Below are 21097 nucleotides of genomic sequence, written 5' to 3'. Positions count from 1 at the left end.
TGGCCTTAAAAAGACCAAAAAAAGAAAGAAAAAAAAAGAAAAAAGAAAAGAAACAAACTCATTGACATGAGAACAGACTGTGGTTGCCAAGGGTGAGGGAGGGGGATGGACAGGGAGTTTGGGGTTAGTAGATCCAAACTATTGCATCTGGAGTGGATAAGCAATGAGATCCTGCTGTATAGCACAGGGAACTATATCTAGTTACTTTTGATGGAACATGATGGAAGATAATATGAGAAAAAGAATGTATATATTTATGTATGATTGAGTTATCTTGCTGTACAGCAGAAATTGACAGAACATTGTAAATCAACCATTATAAAAAAAAATTTTAAAAACCCATCTAGATCTAAGAGACATCTATAGAGCACTCCACCTAACAAAAGCAGAACACACATTCTTAAGTGCATGTAGATCTTAAGTGCATGTCTATATTAGAGAATGTTCTATAATACACTGTCATAAAATAAGCCTTAAAACCCTCATGAAATCAGAGAAAGTGTGTTCTCTAACCACAATGAAATGACAACAGGTGTTAGAGAAAGATATTTGGGAAATACACAAATGTGTAGAAATTAAACAGCATACTCCTAAGTAATCAATGGGTCAATGAAGAGATATCAGGGAAATTAGAAAAAGAGAAATGAAAAGATAAACACAACATATCAAAATGTATAGGGAGCAACAGATGCAATTATTTGAGGAAAGTTTATAGATGTAAATGCTTCATTGAGAAGAAAGATATTAAATCAATAATCAAGCCTTATACTTTAAAACTAGAAAAATAAAACTAAACCCAAAGCAAGAAGAAGGAAGGAAATGATAAACATTAGGATAGAAATAAATAACAAATAGAAAAAGAACAGAGAAAATTAATAAAACCAAAAAAATGGTTTTTTGGAAGATCACAAAAATTAACAACACTTTAGTTAGAGTGACCAAGGGTGGTGAAGGGATGGGAAGGTAACACAAAATTCATAAAATTGGGAATGAGAGGGAGGACATCACTAGTAGCCCGAGAGAAATATAAACAATTATAATGGAGTGCTACTATCAACTTTAGGTTAAAATTAAACTAATCCATATAAAAGAGACAAATTCCTAGAAAGACATAACTTAAAACTTATTGAAAAAGAAGACAATCTGAATAGATCTGTAAGAATAAAGAGATTGAATTAGCAACCAAAAACTCCTACAAAGAAAAGCCAGGTACAGAATGCATCCTTGGTGAATTGCACCAAATATTTAAAGAAGAAATAATGTCAATCTTTTCCAAACTCTTCCAAAAAAAAAAAAAAAAGAGAAATGAACATTTTTCAACTCATTGTAATGTCAGTAATACATGATCCTAAAGCTAGAGAAGAAAAGAAAACTACACACTTCTTATGAATACTGACATAAAAACAACAAAATGCTTGTAAACAGAATCTACAACACAGAAAAAGGATTATACACCATGACCAAGTGGAATTTATACTGGAAATGATAGTTTAGCATATGACAATCAGTCTATGTGATAGACCATAACTCCGTCTTATAGCTTTAAGGATAAAGTCTACACAATCATCTCAATAAACACAGAAAAAAGCATTTAACTAAATCCAACATCCTTTCCTGATAAAAACACTCAATAAAGTATGAATACTTGGGAACTTCCTCAACCTGATAGAGATTATGTACAAAAACACACAGCTAACAACATAAACACTGAGTTATCCCCCTGAGATTAGGAACAAGACAAGACAAAGACATTCACTCTTGCTACTCCAACACTGTACTGAAGATTCTAGCCAGTAAATTAAGCAAGTAAAAAAGAAAGGTATCCAGATGGAAAGAAAGAAGTAGCAGAGGATGTGATCTTGTGAATAGACAATCTCAAAGAATCTACTCCCAACTCCTTTCAGAAGTAGTAAAGAAGTTCAGAAAGGTTGCAGAATACTAGGTGAATGTAAAAAATCAATTATATTTCTAAACCTGAAGAATGAACAATCTGAATACAAAACCAATTCCATGTGTAATAGCACAAAAGTACTTAAAATAAAAGTCTAAGACTTATACAGTGAAAACAAAATATCATTGTAAGAAATTAAAGACCTAGATTAACAAAGACCCATGTTACTAGATTGGAAGACTTAATATATTGTTAAGATGAAAACATTCCTTGATTTTTGATCTACAGATTCAAAACAATCCCTATCAAAAATTTTGTAGAAACTAAGGTGATAGTAAGATTTATAAGGAAACATAAAGGACCTAGAACAGCAAAAATAGGCTGGAAAGAGAACAAAGTTGGAGAGCATGCCCTGGTTTTAAAACTACAGAGCTACTGTAATTAAAACAGTGGGTTACTGATATTAAGTAGGTACACGGATCAGTGCAATACAATTGAGAGTCCAGATATAAGCCCTTATATACACAGTCCATTCATTCTTGAGAAGGGTGCCAGACTATTAAATGGGGGAAAAGAGTCTTTTCAATAAATGATGCTGGAAAAGCTAGACAGACACATGCAAAAAAAAAAAAAAAAAAAAAAGCTACAGCCATAATTCAAAGCATATATAAAAACTGACTCAAAATGAATTACAGACTTATGGAGGCAAAAGCTAAATGTATAAAGCTCTCCAAGAAAACACTGGAGTAAATCTTTGTGACTTTGGATCAGACGATTTCTCAGATGTGATATCAAAGGCACAAGAAACAAAACAGTAGAAGAATTAAACAATAAAAATTTTAAAACAAATTTTGCACTTCAGAGGACATGATCAAGAAAAAGACAACCTACAGAAAGGAAGAAAATATCCGCAAGTCACACATCTGCTAAAAGACTTGTATCCGGAGTATATAAAGAACATTTACAAGTAAATAATAAGACAAACCCAATTAGATATAAATAATATTTATTTATATTTATATATTTATACGGTATACTATATATGTTTATACACTGTATTCCTGGCACATGGTAGGTACACAGTATGTGTCAAGCATAAATAAATATTACTGTTCAACTCCTAAAGTTCTCTAAGTTACTATAGAGGAATGATGTTTAATAATAAAAATATTTCTGCAGGAGACCCACAACTGTAAATATTACCCTATTTTCCAAATTAACTGTAGACACACTAACTTCAACTCCATTTCTAAAAACAAAAATATATTTCTACACTTGGTATAATAAACTCTGAATCCTATATATACATACATATATATAACATTCATTAAACTATATCTAATTTATATAATTATACAGTAAAATATAGTTATAATTTGCCCACTTAGAAAATGGGCAAAGGATATGAATAAATTATCCAAAGAAGACATACAACTAGCATTTCAAAAGATGCTTGCATCATTAATCAATAAGGAAACATAAATCAAAATCAGGAGATAACAACTTTCCACCCAATAAAATGACTCTAATAAAAAAGACAGTAACAAGTGTTGGTGAAGATTATGGAGAAACTGAAACCCTTGGACTTGGCTGGTGGGACTGTAAAATGGTTCAGCAACTTTAGAGAACGTTTTTGGTAGTTTTGCAAAATGTTAAACGCTGAGTTACTATATGACACAGTAATTTCACTACTAAATTTGTACCCAGGAGAAATGAAAACCTATGTCTACACAAAAATCTGTATATGAATGTTCACATAGCATTGTTCACCATAGCTAAAAATGGGAGCAACCCAAGACTCATCAATGAATTAAAGGATAAATAAAATGTAGTAGAGCCATATAATAGAATACTATTTAGCCATAAAAAGGAATCAAATTCTGATACATGCTATTACATGGATGAACTTTGAAGACATACTAAGTGAAAGAAGCCTGATACAAAAGTCACATATGATATGACTGCATTTATATAAAATGTCCAGAATAGGCAAATCCATAGAGATAGAAAATAGATTAGTATTTGTGGGCTAGGGAGAGGAGACAACGGAGAGGGGTGAGTGACTACTACTGAGTATGGGATTGCTTTTTGGAGTGAAAATTATGTTTCAAAATTAGACACAGGTGATGGGTGCAAAACTGTGAATATACTAAAATCCAATAAACTATAGACTTTAAAAGGGTAAATTTTTTGCTATGTCAATTATTTCCAAATAAAGCTATTATTAAAAAAGAACATTGGAGTTCCCACTGTTGCTCAGTGGTTAGTGAACCCGACTAGCATCCATGAGGATGCAGGTTCGATCCCTGGCCTCGTTCAGGGGGTTGAGCTGGCATTGCCATGAGCTGTGGTGTAGGTTGCAGATGCGGCTCAGATCTCCTGTTGCTGCGGCTCTGGACCCCTAGCCTGGGAACCTTCATATGCTGTGGGGGCAGCCCTAAAAAGACAAAAGGACCAAAACAATAAAATAAATAAAAATAAAAAAATTAAAAAGAACATTGTAGAAATATGGTTATGGAAGGTGAAGTTAGTCATGATGAATAAAGGAACAGAAAGCAAAAATATAGAGACGGAGACCATAACTCTCCATGTGAGAGGAGAGCCTTGATTCTGGCTATGGAAATGGACAACAGAGGTTATTAGACCATGGAAATATAACAGAAGGAAGCAATACATGTGGGACATAAGAGAAATAGATAAGCTAATTTATTACCAAGGTTTTGTCCAGTAAGAACAAAGCAGCTGCTAGTACCAGTGATAGAAGAATTCCTGTCGTGGCTCAGGGGAAATGAATCTGACTAGTATCTATGAGGATGTGAGTTCAATCCCTGGCCTTACTCAGTGGGTTAAGGATCCAGCGTTGCTGTGAGCTATGGTGTAGGTCGCAGACGTGGCTTGGATCCCACATTACTGTGGCTGTGGCCTAGGCTGGTAGCTGTAGCTCTGATTCATTCAACCCCTAGTCCAGAAACTTACATATGCCTCAACGGTGGCCCTAAAAAAAAAAATGTAAATAAATAAAGTGGAAAGGCCCAATATCAGTCCCAGGGAAGACAGGAATTTTATTGAGCCATACTCATTTTTAGGTTCTTTGGATACCAAATGGTTAACAGCCTAAGTATTTATTACAGAGATTTTTCTAGCAGAATGGAGAAAGAATAATTAAGATTAGAAATATCAACTGAGGCATCATTCATCTTTGGTATCAGCTGAAACTGTTGTATAAGTAGGTCTCAAGGAAGGAGGGACAAAGCCCTATCACCTCACTCTTGGGTGACACTCACAACTACCTTTTCATTCCTGTTCTTTTGAGTCCTGTTCTTCAGACAGCTGTCTGTGGCATAGTTTGAAGTGTAGCAGGTGTTTGTAATTTCCTTTCTCAAGGTCACAGGTGACTCTGCCAGTGCACTAGAAAAACCACAGCCTCTGGGCCCCTTTCTTCCCACCAAACCCCAAGATCCCTTTCTCACATCCAGATTACTCGGTGCTGCTTATGTGTCTTTAACCCACCCCACAGCCATGCAAACCGAAGTGCCACTATTCCGAGGAAATCTAAAACTCTAACCCCAAATCCACCAACCCCAAATCATATCTGATTGAAACTTCCTGGTGGGTGGATGCGAGGTTTTCCAAGAAAAAATTTTGAAATTGGCTTTCTCAGAAAACTTCCATGGTAGATTATGAAGAGGGAAGAATCCGAATTTGGCCCTCTAAGCTGTTCTGGTCAGCCATTCCCGGTCTGCTCAGCTGTCTACACTCTTCATCTCCATCCCTGCCTAGGGCCATGACAAGTCACAGTGATCATACAAAGATCAGATGAGACAACACACACTATGCAGCAGGGCTTTGAAAACTAAAAACTGTTTTTATAAGTGATAATTGCTCTTAATGTTACCTGAACTGCTCCTTGAATCGGCCTTGTGTCACAGAGTGACATTTGAGTTTAATGGTTTAAGCACATGAACTGATTCTGCTTCTAAGGAGTTAATATGTTTGGCTCATCTACCATATTGCATGAAACACATTTAATTTAAATGTTTCTAGAAGACTCAAAGACCTTTAGTGTTTCAGTCTCCCTACGGGCAAATGATGATGATAATGGTAATATTTTTATTTTTCAGAATAATTATGACATTTGTGAGACAACCTATGTAAAACACTTTGTATGGTGCCTGATACAGTAAGTGTGCAATAAATGTCAGGTATTATTGTTATTACTTAACTCCTAAAGTTCTTGATCAAAGAGGAATGGTGTTTCGTAGTAAAATACTTTTGTAGTACTTAAGTGTGACCACATTTTCCAAACAAAATACAGATCTACTGGGAGTTCCCTTCATGCTCAGTGGTTAACGAACCCAACTAGGATCCATGATGATGCAGGTTCTATCCCTGGCCTTGCTCAGTGGGTTAATGATCCGGCGTTACTATGACCTGTGGTATAGGTCGCACATGCGGCTTGGATCCCAAGTTTCTGTGGCTGTGGTGCAGGCTGGTGGCTGTAGCTCCAATTCTACCCCTGACCTGGGAACTTCCATATGCCGCGGGTGTGGCCCTTAAAAAAAAAAGCAAAAACAAAACAAAATACAGATCTACTAACTCTAGCTCTGTTTCTAAAAAGAAAATTTATTTCTAAGTGTGGCAAAATAAGCTTTGAACCCAGAAAGTTCTCTCAGAGCAGTCTGCTCATGTTGCCACCAGGCAGAGATATGGTAACAAGAAGACTATATGAAGTTTCATTAAAAACACAGAACAAGGAGTTTCATTTCCTCTAGGATTTATCTTCATCTTCATGCATTAAACTCATCTGTGACCCAGTAATGTGGTTATACCATGAGGTGTCTGCATTACTGATGGCTACACGGCCATCTCTGTCAAAGACTGATCTCTGGGGACACTGAGATGATGGCAGGATAAAGAGCATCATAGGAAGAAGAACTTGATGAACTCGTGTTTGTCAAGGTAAGAAAAGACTCTATGGAACATTAGTAGTGGCAGATAGTAAGGTCATCTAGGCAGGAAAAACAGAAGACTAGTTTCATAAGTTTTGATTAATTTTTCCCCAAATGGAAAATAATATTCTATAAAATGATGAGTATGAATTTTTTTCTTTCTAAACAATTATTTCATCTTATGACATGATCAACTCACATTCTGGCTTCTGTTAGGTACTATATTTAATGCTTCCATAAACGGCCAAATTTTATATTGATTGAAAAAACAATTCCAAGTAGTCACCAAATCTTATTGTAACAGACTTGCAGGTAAATGTTTTGCTAAAAGACAATGCAGTGTAACACTGAAATAGCTTTTAAACAATAACATCCTCCAAACAAAATGACTTATTAAAAAAACTGACACTGCCCACAGGTAAAGAAATTGTTGCCGTTTTGATTTTGTTCATTGTTCAATATTTTTTCTAGTGCTGTGAAAAAAGACAATAAGGGGCATTAGAAAATCTGTTCACATAACAGAGTTCAGGAGTGATTACGGCTGAAAAAAGTCAGGACTCAAAAGAATTTTGACAGGCAGGATAGTGAGTCAAAAATAAATGATGAATTCAACAAGGACAAATGGACAACTTGTACTTAGTGATAAACAGTGATAACAGAGAGTTGAGAGATTACTGTGTGACAGACACTGTTCTCAGTACTTGAAACAACACTAATGAGATAGGTACTATTATTAGCTCCATTCTAGAGATGAGAATACTGAGGCGAAATATGTAAATAATGGGAAGACAGGTCTTGAAAGTATTTGTTTAAGACATCAAGGAGTTATGGTAGGTCATAATCCAATATGAAACACAGTATCTGGATTACAGAAACCAATAACACCACTATTTTTCGTATCACAATTAAGATATTAAGTCCAGTTCGGGATGCGACTTTTCTAAAGAATGTAAAAATGTGAACAAACTGGATGGAATCAGTATAGATTAAGCAGAAGAAAATCAATATAGTTAGCCTAAAAAAGAGAAGACCAGGATAAAACAGACCCTCTCAAGCATCTCAAGAGCTGTGTTTATAGGAGAGGAAACATTTATTCTATAGTGATCTAAAAGCAGAATAGAACCAACGTATTGACCATTTGTAGTAAAGCACAAAACTTGAGTACTTAATGAAAACATAGTGTTTCTAAGATAGAAAGTAGTTTATTGTTTTCCAGGAAAGAATGTATTCATGAGAAAGGGGACTTTTTCTTTAGTAACCAGTCATACATCCTCCTTATATGTTGAGGCTAAGTGACTAAAAATGTGTAGAATCAGAAAAATCTCAATACTTTTATTGCCATATCCCATTATTAGCAGAAAATGTTGTCTTTGGAAAAGTCATAGTGCAACTATCAAGAGGCAGCTGAACTCATGCTTCTCTCTCCCACTATACTGCACAAGCTCTTCAAGCCCTGCTGGCTAAAGTAAACAGTTATTTGGACACCATACTCTATTGCTTGGCATCATTTCCTCAAGCACTGGGCTTATGAAGGTGGAAATTATTTGGCCTTATGATGAAAAAACTTAGTTTTTGGTCTACTGAAGTCAACTAACCTATGTCTACTAATTAAGCAGCATGAAATTTCCAAAACAATGGCGGTGGTGGGCATTTGTTACTTGACTTGGTGGACATAACTGCCATGTGTCTAATATGTAGGTGAATTCTAACTGAATCTTGAGAATAGGAAGAATGAGAGAAATCATGTCAGCATTCAAGGGATGACTACCAGAGATTTGCTTAGTTTTTCTGCTTTAATCTGTTTTCCTAGAATAGTCAGAACAGATGAAAAAGATTCACAGAACTTTAGACCCCAAAAGAGACCTAAAAGATCAACTTCTTCAACCTTCCTCATTTATCAACTAGAAAAGTGTAAGTACTGGGAGTTTCCATTGTGTCTCAGTGGGTTACAAACCTGTTATCCATGAGGATTCAGGTTCGATTCCTGGCCTCGCTCAGTGGGTTGAGTATCTGGCATTGCCATGAACTGTGGTGTAGGTCGCAGATATGGCTCAGATCCTGCGTGTTGCTGTGGCTGTGGAATAGGCCAGCAGCTGTAGCTCTGATTTGACCCCTAGCCATGGAAATTCCATATGCTGCATGTGCAGCCCTTAAAAAAAAAAAAAAAAAAAAAAAAAAGCACAAGCTAAAGTTGTTAGCAAGGAAGCTTGCTATAACTGCCCTACTCAACTCTTTGTCAAATGCCAAATCAAAGTCTGTATCTTTCTCCCCATGCTGCATTTTTCCTTCTATCTGAGAAATGCTTTGAGTGTTAACAATGTTGCATAAATACTAAAACTTAATTTTTCACTTTTGAAGAACATGGAAAAAGAAACATTTACTTCACTTTCTACATAGGTTCATCTCATGGCCCTTCTGGCCAAACACTACTTTCTTTTGCGAAATAAGTCAGCAACATGTATGCAAGGCGAAATAAATTGCTCTTCTATGTTCTATCCTCCTCTCATGACAGGTTTCCTGAACTGCTTCCAGTGCATTGTGCCTGCTAACATGACCATCTAGCTTCCTTTATGCTCCCATTCTCCCAAATGTTTCTGGCTACCTATGATAGCACAAAAACTCCTACCATTTAGACTCCTCTGGCTTCCAAGATGTTACACTACTCCTGATTTCCTATGCCTTTCTTCTCTGTCTTCTGTAAGTGCTCTTTTTCCAACCTTTTGAAATATGGACACTCCTTAAGTCCAGCCTAGCTCTTTGTGCTTAGTTATTTCTGTAGTTTCAGCCTAAATTCATTTAGTCATTTAAGCTGTAACTATTGATAGTTCATAAGCAATGGTGAACAAAGCAGACATGGTCCCTACTTTTATCTTTCATGGAACTTACAGTCACCCTATTGAGCAAGAAGACAGGAGATAAACAAGAAAACGACTAACCAAAATTACAAATTGGTATAAGTATTAAGAAAGAAAAAACAAGGTGTAATAAAAAAGACTAAGTGGGAGTATATGCTTTGGATAGAATGGTGAAGGGAGATGCTCTGAAAAGCTGACATTTCTTGGGATCTAAAGAAAAGGGTGTATATATTCTTGGCAGAAAGACCAAATGTTCAAGGCCCATGGGTAAGTGGGAGACAGGCTGGCTATGTTCAAGAAACTCAGTGGAGAGTATCAAAAGGTGATCCTGAAGGGGCAGGAGAGACTAGAACATGCAAGGTCCTATAGGCCCCAGGGAAGATCTGTGCTCTATTCTACAAGTAAGGAGAAGTTATTGAAGAGTGTTAATAAGCAGAAGGATAGATAACCTATCCCTACTGACATATTGAAAAGATCACTCTTCCTACCATAACTTACAGAATTGATGAATATGGTGATCACACATTTAACCTTGCCCAAGACAGTCCCAGTTTATACATACCTGTTGTCCTGGTGTAACTGGACTTCTGCACTGACTCCAAAAAAGAGTCACAATATCCAATAAGCAAATAAGTACATAAAAAACAAACTTTAAAAGATGGAAAGATTAATCTTTGACAAAGGAGGCAAGAATATAAAATGGGAAAAAGACAGTCTTTTTAGCAAGTCTTGCTGGGAAACCTGGACAGCTGCATGCAAGTCAATGAAACTAGAACACACCGTCACACCATGCATGAAAATAAACTCAAAATGGCTTAGACTTAAATATAAGACAAGACACCATCAAACTCCCAGAAGAGAACATAGGCAAAACATTCTCCGACATCAACCTTATAAATGTGTTCTCAGGTCAGTCTCCCAAAGCAACAGAAATAAAAGCAAAAATAAACCAATGGGACCTAATCAAACTGACAAGCTTTTGCACAGCAAAGGAAACCAAAAAGAAAACAAAAAGACAACTTACAGAATGGGAGAAAATAATTTCAAATGATGCAACTGACAAGGGCTTAATCTCTAAAATATATAAACAACCTATACAACTCAATAGCAAAAAAGCAAACAACTCAATGGAAAAATGGGCAAAAGACCTGAATAGACATTTCTCTAAAGAAGACATACAGATGGCCAACAAGCACATGAAAAAATGCCCAACATCATTGATTGGTAGAGAAATGCAAACAAAAACTACCATGAGATACCACCTCACACCAGTCAGAATGGCCATCATTAATAAGTCCACAAATAACAAATACTGGAGGGGTTGTGGAGAAAAGGAACCCTCCTTCACTGTTGGTGGGAATGTTAAGTTGGTACAACCACTATGGAGAACAGTATGGAGGTACCTTAGAAAACTATGCATAGAACTACCATATGACCCAGCAATCCCACTCTTGGGCATATATCCAGACAAAACTTTCCTTGAAAAAGACACATGCACCTCACGTTCATTGCAGCACTATTCACAACAGTCAAGACATGGATACAACCTAAATGTCCATCAACAGATGATTGGATTAAGAAGATGTGGTATATATACACAATGGAAAACTACTCAGCCATAAAAAAGAAGAAAATAATGCCATTTGCAGCAACATGGATGGAACTAGAGATGATCATACTAAGTGAAGTAAGTCAGAAAGAGAAGGACAAATACCATATGATATCACTTATATCTGGAATCTAATATACGGCACAAATGAACCCTTTCACAGAAAAGAAAATCATGGACTTAGAGAATAGACTTGTGGTTGCCAAGGGGGAGGGAGCAGGATGGATTGGGAGCTTATGGTTGATAGATGCAGACTATTGCCTTTGGAATGGATAAGCAATGAGATCCTGCTGTGTAGCACTGGGAACTATATCTAGTCATGGATGGAGCATAATAATGTGAGAAAAAAGAATCTATACATGTATGTGTAACTGGGTCACCATGCTGTAGAGTAGAAAATTGACAGAACACTGTAAACCAGCTATAATGAAAAAAAATTATATATATTAAAAAAAAAAACCTAACAAGCACTGAAAAAAAAAAAAAGATGGAAAGAAAAAAAGAAAGGAGGCTGGTCAAGACAGAGGCAGCTGCTGTGTCAACCTTCATCATATTCCCTTGTTCCTGGTGTTTCTGCCCTCCCTGGGACCCTGGCATGTTCCATCTGGTTCCTGACCTCAGGCTTGGGATAGGGTCTTTCCTTATTATCTGGCCATCTCTTGTGTTTAAATAATATCCAATATCTGGTACATAGAAACATAATGAATGGAATGTGTCTCATCTCATCTATTCCTCACAACAATCCCTGTGGTAGGTATTATGACCCCCACTTGCAGACAAGGAAAACTGAAGCCCAAAAGTGTGAAGAATCTTGCCTGAAGTTACATGGAGCAAAAGTGGCCAAAGCAGGACTTCAAGCCAGGTAATTGGTTCTGGACTTAGTGTGCTTAACCCCTCTTCTGAAATTACTTCTCAGTGTGAGAGACCTAGACATGTTTAGGGAACTAAAAGTAGTTCAGAGTGGCCAGCATGAATACTGGGGAAAGCTGGAAATAAGTCTAAAAATGTAGCAGAAGACTTTAAGTCACATGCTAAATAGCTCAGTCTTCAATTGGTAGATGATGGGGTGCATCATAGGATCTTTAATGTATGATCATTATTTATGCATTGGATAAATAATTTTGTGGAGAACAGATGTGGAAAGTAAGTAGGAGGAGACTGGTTCCTAACTCAGCTTTTTCCAAAGACTTGACAACTGCGTCATTCCGGACGGGCCTTTGGACATATGTTGTGAAGAATCTGCTGCTTGCTTCTGGCCCACGGTGACATACAGGACTTCCTACAACCTGGGCCTGAGCCTCCTGACCACTGGATCTCCCTTCTGTGCAGTGGGACTCTAGCTGTGCAGTGGGACTCTATCAACCGTAAGAAATTTAGAGCTTCAAGTTCATCCTCTTTTCTGAGACCCAAACCTATAGTCTCTGTTCTCTATTGAACATTTCTATTTGTTCATGGCTTCTGGTTCCCTGAAATTTAACACATCTAAAATTGAACCCTTTATTCTCTAAAAATCACCTTTCATTCCTATTTTTCAAGAAATCTGCTAATGGAGTCATCGTTCTCTTAGTAACCTCTGTCTCCAGCCTTGGCATCATCCTTTACAACTCTTTTGAGTCTCTATCATCAGTTCTAATCTCCAAATCTTTCTCATAAGCATACCTCTATTTCCATTTCCACTGCCCCTTCCACATGCAGAACCTTATCACCTTGCATGGAGATTACAGTAGCTTCATAGCTCACTGACCTTCTTCCTATCTCTACTCACCTGCAATTTCATGAGTTGCTTTTATTTTAATCTTTTAAAAGCATGACTCCCATGAGCATATCAGTCTCATGTTCAAATGCTGTACTGTTGTTTATATTGATAAAGTCTTAATTCTTTACCTAACATCTAGTGATCTTTATAAATCATGTCCAAATTACCTTTTCTAATCTATCTCATGATCTGAACTACTATGCTTCCGTCAAACTGTCCATCCATCTATCAACTCTGTGTTACTTTCCTTCTTCTACGATCTTCGGTCAAACAGTTACTCTGGTCTAGAACATCCTATTCCTTTTTAATTCCCATCTTCCTTTTATGATCCAGTTCAGCACCTTCTGACTCTATGCAGCCTTCCCAAACTACTCCAGCCCTGGGAATTCCTATGGTGCTCAGGACCTATCCCATATCCCCATACATGAGTACAAGCTGCCGCAGTGACATGACATCTGTTCCACATTGCTCTGAACTTTTATCCATTTTCATGTATTGAGAGTTAACTGTTTACTGTTTACTTCTCTAATTAGCACAAGAGCTACTCAAAGACACAAAAGCATGTTTTGTACTTTTTTGTACTTCTAGTGCTTCTACTTTTCCCACACCACTCCCATACCTATCCAGTGCTTGGTACTATACTGTCCTGTGGACACTGTATGCCTGATGACTGCTGATACGTTAGAAAATAAATTCCTATTATGCCACTGTTAAGTTACAGTTCTCCAGTAATATGACACTTTCAGATACAAAAATGACATTTTTAAAAACTGTCAGGTAGAGAAATTTAGCAAAGTCAAAAGAGAACTAGGGAAAAAAAATCTAAGACAAATATCAACAGAATATTTGAAATTCTAATATTCTAATATACTAATAAGGAAAATCAACAGAAGCCTCATAATTTACAAGGTCTGGAGAAAAACTAATGTGCAGATACTTAGAAAAATATTACATTATGGACAACTCACAAGTGGTCTTAAAGGAGAAACTATTTTGCATTTATATTTGAATTTCAATAGAATTGCTCTGAATTGCTACTTTATTGATAAGTGAAAACATATTCTTTTATGACCTAAGTTATAAAAGCTTATAGTTTATCAGTTCCCTCTCCACCCTGCAATTACCTTCAGGAAGAAATTGGCCATAGGTTCTATTTTATGAGTTTTATAGGGGCACATTCACCCCAGTTTAAATAATATGAATTCCTGGAAAATTCTATAGACTGGAGAAAATAAAGTGCTTCCTTTGGATCAAAGACATTTGGATCAAAGACATTTCACTGTAACTTATGTACTTATCTATACACAAGCTGCCCGCAATAGTATGTTAAAATGTGGAAAACATATTTTACATAAACATATGTATAAAGTATATTAAACTAATGAGCAATAATACAATATGTACCAATCTTGTGAACTTAAAGTGGGCTAAACAATGATAATCTAACAATAAAAACAACCCAAAAAGTTGTAGAATGAATATCATATGATCTACAACCAAAAGAGGCTCAAAATAAAGTTTAATTTATATGATTAAGATCAGCACACCTACGAATAAGTTTAGTATTAAACTGTCAACACCACAAACAACTGAGATATATTTAACAACACACTGTAACACACAGCAAAGTTGGAGTTCCCATCGTGGCTCAGTGGGTTAAGAATCCAGCTAGTATCCATGAGGATGCAGGTTCGATCCCTGGTCTCACTCAGTGGGTTAAGGATCCAGTGTTGTTGTGAGCTGTGGTGCAAGTTGCAGACGTGGCTCGGAGCCTGTGTTGCTGTGGCTGTGATATAGGCTGGCAGCTACAGATCTGGGATTCGACCCCTAGCTTGAGAACCTGCATATGCTACAGGTGCAGCCCTAGAAAGAAACACATATACACACACACACACACACACAAAGTTTACTAGTGATGAAAAGCAAGAGACAAAAATTACCAATCAAGCCCTTAGGAAACCTAGAACGAGTATAACTGCAGAATGAATGAATAGTTTATTAAACTGTTCTGATAACAATGAAGAATAATGATCAACATTTAAATTTCTTTTTTTTTTTTTTTTTTGTCTTTTTGTTGTTGTTGTTGTTGCTATTTCTTGGGCCGTTCCCTCGGCATATGGAGGTTCCCAGGCTAGGGGTCGAATCGGAGCTGTAGCCACCGGCCTACGCCAGAGCCACAGCAACGCGGGATCCGAGCCGCGTCTGCAACCTACACCACAGCTCACGGCAACGCCGGATCGTTAACCCACTGAGCAAGGGCAGGGACCAAACCCGCAACCTCCTGGTTCCTAGTCGGATTCGTTAACCACTGCGTCACGACGGGAACTCCTTTTTTTTTTTTTTTTTGTCTTAAATTTCTAATCAAGCTAGGATATTTTAATTCCTAATAATTTATGCAAAACCTAGACATGGAAAAACTGTTCTGTAATTGGTATAATCCAGATGAGACAGACTGGGGTTTGTTTCAATCTGCTGTGGTAGATGTGTAGACTTTTATGAAAATGTAAGCTATAATTTAATAAACTACCCCCAAATCCATTTGTTAAAAGAAAACTTGTTCTCATTAATGAGAGCTGTGGAACCGACAAATAAAATAAGAAGAAAGAAACAGTATTACATAGTGTTACAGGTTGGGAATGCAGGAGCTTTACAAAAATGATTGATTACAATAGGCCATAATGATGTTATTTGAATTGAATTTTATCAGTTTTCACTGGAAGAGATTCAAAAACAATTCTCCTCAAGTCATTAAAAATTCTTTATATATTAAGCATGACTTGCCATGTTTTAATGCCACCAGAAAATATGAAAAGCTATGGGAAATGCTGCACATAGGACTCTACATTAAAGGGCAGGTATGTTTTAACTATACCTTGTGCGATAACCTAAAATAAGAAAAGACCAAACATGTTGGTAGAATACTTCCTTATGCTAGTTGCTATTTCTCTTTGGTGTGCAAATAAGTCCTTCATTTGAAGTGACTATGGGATTCAAGCCTATGCTGATTTAACTATTAACTAACTTTTACACCTGCCTTTCAGGGTTTAGACAATGACCTCTGATTAATCTGAGTCTGATATTATCCTTAACTTGATGTAGGCTATAAGCAGGTGCAGCAAGTAGCTCTTAAAGTGGAATGACCTAATTATTTTTGTGTCATCTAACATTATCATTGTCTAATGTCTTATTTGCTTTTCCTCTAATAGTAACATGTCTGAGTGAATATCATTCAGACCAAAAATGAGTGAAAAGAAAGCCACACATTTATGCATCAAATCTGAGCTAGGACATTAGCTATACAGAAAAGAAAAGAGAATCTGTAACACATGAGCAGGCAAAACAGGTTGCCTATACAAAGCAACAACTATCCACAGACATGGGCTGATATCCAACGTTTCTCCTGAAATACTAAATGACAGAGGGCAAAAGATGACCAATGTCTACAATGTTTTGAAGGGAAAAAATTATATTCAAATAATTAAAAACCCTGGTAAGCTGTCTTATGCAAAGACAACTGAGAGATAGTCTAAAGTCTGTCAACTCAGGTCATAAACCTCTCAATTTTTAGTTCTTGAAAAAAAATAACTTGAAAATATACTCTTAGATATGAACAAAATTAAGAGCTCTGAATACAAAAAAGCAAGTAGTGACTAGAGCCAGTTAAGAAGACGGGTTTAGTTCTTTTTGGTGGAGGAGGTCCTGGCATGGCGGAATGGTCTATTCTACTTCATCTCTCAAAGGCACCTGGGGTATCATGGTATTATTTGTGTCAAAAGGAAAAAAAAATTCCAAACGAAAAATTAAAATTCAGGTAATAAATGAAAAAAGGACAATGAATACATTAAGAAGAGCGAGAAAGAACTGAGAAGCACGGGACAAAAGTGGTTTTGTTCTCAGGCTCATCTATACTTGTCTGAAGAACACTGTACTACATGATGGTGCCAGAGGATCAAACTATCGTCTGTAACCATTTATTGACAGAGACGTTCCAACTTGGAACGTCAGGAACACATCTTTCCCTGTGACAGAGGCCTGAGGAAGTCTTATTTCCCTCCCCTACTGTCCAGCACTCTCCTAGACCCAAGCATTCATGGCAGTGCTTAGAGCAGGAGGAAGTGCAGAGAGGTGGGCCAGAAACTGGGGTTAGAGATGAGGATGGAGGCACGCAGGGCTCCCGCCTCAGCCATTCTGAAATCCTGGCCCACTCGCCTTCATTCCTTCCTCAGGCCTGAGGAGTAGCTCTTCTTTGCAGCCAAACTTACAAATATCCCACTTTGTTAACTTTTTGGATAGACGTTTTCCTACTTATCTCTCAATATTTTCTTCTGTTAAACCCTGTATGGAAAATAAGGGGACACTGACACAAAGGATGAAAATTAGGTAAAATTATATTTCTGTGAAGATCAGACTTCACCTGTCCTGGGGCCCAGAGGAGAGTGAGTAATGAGCAGACCTGTGATTCTACTAAGAGGTTATGGAGAAGGGGCCAAGGTCAACTGTCAGCAAGCTGGGGACCACAGGGGAGAGGAGAAAGGCAGAAGAACAAGCTTAGTTTTGGAGTGAAGAGGCAGAAGGAGAAGAGCTCAGAAAAAGCCATCAAAAAGGAACCACCAACTCGAGTCACAATCTGGGAACCAAGTGTTTGGGGACTGTCGGTATAAACTAAGTATTCTAAAACTTATTGGCTCCTAAGTTATGACTATATTAGGAGCCACCATTTAATAATCCAACTGGGAAAACATAACCAAAGACCAACAATACCTAAATTATTAGGCATTAGATTTTGTTCCTAATTCACCTGAGTCATTTTGAGATTAGGGCACTACTGGAAACATTAATACCATTATGTCTCATGACTTCATGAATATTTGGTTCTATTATTTTCTCATTTAATTAACATGGGAATCTGCCATCAGCCTACTGGGTGAAACGAAACACCTGCCAGGTTACACTTTTCTGAGTTCTAAAATGTACAAAAAAACTAGAAATGTAAACACAGGTGCTTCAGGAAAGCCTACAGGAATGAAATAAATTTCAAAATTTGGTAAAATAATCAAATGAGTAATTTTCCATAATTGCTAATCTTCAATTTTTAATATTAATGAATAAAATTTACATAATGTTGTAGCTGCTCTTTTAGTAGCATATTTACTAAAGGATAACTGGAACACACACTATACCCATGTACTTTTTAATGATTATATTGATGATTAATTCCACAAACACCAGTCTCTTCCAGAACCCTATATATGGTTACCAAACATGCTGAATTAATTACTTGGATTTATTACAAATAGAAAAATACAGTCAATTTATCCATGAGGAAAATATTAATTATCAATACAATTCAAATATAGTTTAATACTGTTTTTACTGTCTTAAAAAGTATTACCAAATCTTTCTCATAGTAGGAAATGATGAATTGTATGGAGCATTTCAAAGATTTATTATACAGAAAGGATAAGAAACAAGAATATGCCTAGCAAAGAGTAGGATATACGCTAGTCAATATCATCTTATGAATTTTCAAGTGGGAGCCAGCAACTGATGTGTATTTTATACATACAAATACTATACACAAAGATTAAAAGGGAAATTTGTCTTCCTCCTATATTATCTTCTGTAATTATTTTTAATATAGTGAATATATACCGTAATTATTAAATGCCTTTTGCTGTCTAGTAGTAATTGAAGAGGGATAAAAAATTAGATTTCACTTCTATAGTAATAAAGCATAGTAATCCACAAGAGAAATGAAGCATAATGACCTACTTTCACTATTACAAAACATTCATTCTAGACAATAATGCTACTCATTTTTAAAAGGGTGTAGATCAATTTGCATAAAGATTTACAGTGCTTTATCAAAAGTATAAAAGTATTTTTAAATTAGAAAACATTATATTCATAACATTACTATAAACAAATACCTGTAAAAAGATACAGTATTTTACTTTCTTATATCTTGGCAAAATTGGTACTTTTCCTTCATTAATTGGAAAACACAAGGTTGATTTTTTTTTTAAAGAGATATAATTCTTGGCAAAAGGTAGGTTATGAGAGCTTTCTACAATGGCACTTTGTGTCAGTATTAACTGTAGTTTCTTAACAGTTTTAACAATGCAGAAACAGACTGCCTTACCGTTGGTGCTGTGTCTACATGATGGTTACAAGGCTTCCTTTCTGTGCTGATAATCCCTGTGAAAAGAAAAGCTTGTGAATATTTGCTTATTATACCTATACATTTTATTTTGAAAACATTTATGCCAGCAAGACATAACTCCTACAGCTTGCAAGAAAAAAGCCTCGTTTGGATGGCAGGATCCTTTAAAGTGTTACCATGAATTCTTTGGTCAGGAACAGTTGGAGAGTTTAGCTAAGAGATCCAACGCAAGGTGAGCTAAGCCAATTTTCCCAATTCAGGTGGCGTCCAGCAACAGCACAAGATGTGTGCTAATTCTGTTCTCAGCTCAAAAATTATACCATTATCTCTGCTCTGCTGCATTTCTTCCATGAAAGTTTTACTTCTGACTTGAGGTCATCAAGTTTTCATGAAGAAATGTCACAAAGTCTATGAAAGGAATTGCTTCTTTATTTTCTCAAAAAGAATAAATAAATTTATTTTAATTTCTCCTTGATCATCTGACTTCCTACTATGACAGAGTCTGCTATTTATTCAATCACCATGGAGTACCTGAATAAAAAAGATCCCTGGATTCTCTCTTTTAAAATGACAATATAGACTGTTAGACCTGAGGAAAATCATTCTATCATGTATGGATTTATGTTTTGTTCCCAGTGTGCTCTATTGCATTTCTTTGTAATCAACAGCTTCTAAGGATGTAACACATTGCATCTCATCTTTGAACGATATCACTTCAAAGTCAGACTCAAGTTTAAAATGAACACAGGTGTGGATCTCATTTACTTTCAAATTTCTGCCAATCAGCAAACCAATATGCAAGTTATGCTATTACTTTGCTCAAATAATGCTAAAGGCTGTCGCATGCAGGGGTGGTTAGATGTGAGACTTGCAATGTACTGTTAATAGTGAATAGCACAATTCCTAGTTGAAACAAAACACTAGTTCCTCTCATTTACAGGCATTTAATTCATTTTCTTAAAGTATAATAAGGGCTTAAGTGAGAACAACAACAAAAAAATCACTTTTTAATTTTTTTTTTTATTTTTTTGTCTTTTTGCTATTTCTTGGGCTGCTCCCACGGCATATGGAGGTTCCCAGGCTAGGGGTGGAATCGGAGCTATAGCCGCCGGCCTACGCCAGAGCCACAGCAACGCGGGATCCGAGCCGTGTCTGCAACCTACACCACAGCTCACGGCAACACTGGATCCTTAACCCACTGAGCAAGGGCAGGGACCGAACCCGCAACCTCATGGTTCCTAGTCGGATTCGTTAACCACTGCGCCACGATGGGAACTCCAAAAAATCACTTTTTATCACTTTGTAAGAGTATATTCAAAATGAACAAAGTACTATGAAACATGATTTTTTAAAAACATAATTTTTGTTTCATGTAAAAACTACTCTCAACATCTACTGTTAGCCAGTGAAGTTTAAAAAGCTATACTGCCTTTATTCAATCAACTAATATTTAGTTATAAGTGGCTATTTGGCATTCACTGATAAAAGATAAATTATAAAGGATAAACGATGATTTCCGACCTTAAGAGTCTGGTAAAGCAGATGTCCTTTTTTTGAAGAAATACTACACACCAAGTTAACAGATCTGTAATAAAGTCTTTTAAGTAATTTTGATGGAAAGATATTTTTAAGCACAGATAACAATGGCCTTGAATAAAATAATTTGTAAAAATCCAAGTAAAACATAAATTGAAAACATCCAAATAATGCCGATTCTTATTGTAAGATTTTAATAACATTGGAGCATTCAGAAAAAAATGGTAAACCCCCCACTTCTCCAGCCCCTGCATTCCTACAACCCTCTCGAGTTGCAATCACTAAGAATGGTCTGGCATGACACATAGGCTTTTTTTTTTTTTTTTGTCTTTTTTTAG

The 21097-nt window shown here is 36.4% G+C and overlaps 1 protein-coding gene across 1 annotated transcript in view; it reads right to left on the bottom strand.

Moving 5' to 3' along the window:
- Positions 1–21097, bottom strand: part of AHI1 (Abelson helper integration site 1) — a 194193-nt gene that overhangs the window by 55927 nt on the left and 117169 nt on the right. Inside the window, 1 exon segment of the mRNA XM_003121183.6 lies at positions 19203–19258. Coding sequence (XP_003121231.4) covers positions 19203–19258 — 56 coding nt within the window.

This window comes from Sus scrofa, chromosome 1 (assembly GCF_000003025.6).
Source record: "Sus scrofa isolate TJ Tabasco breed Duroc chromosome 1, Sscrofa11.1, whole genome shotgun sequence".
NCBI classification, from domain to species: domain Eukaryota; kingdom Metazoa; phylum Chordata; class Mammalia; order Artiodactyla; family Suidae; genus Sus; species Sus scrofa.
Note: the sequence above shows the minus strand (reverse complement) of the source record. Positions and strands in the feature narration are given on the sequence as shown.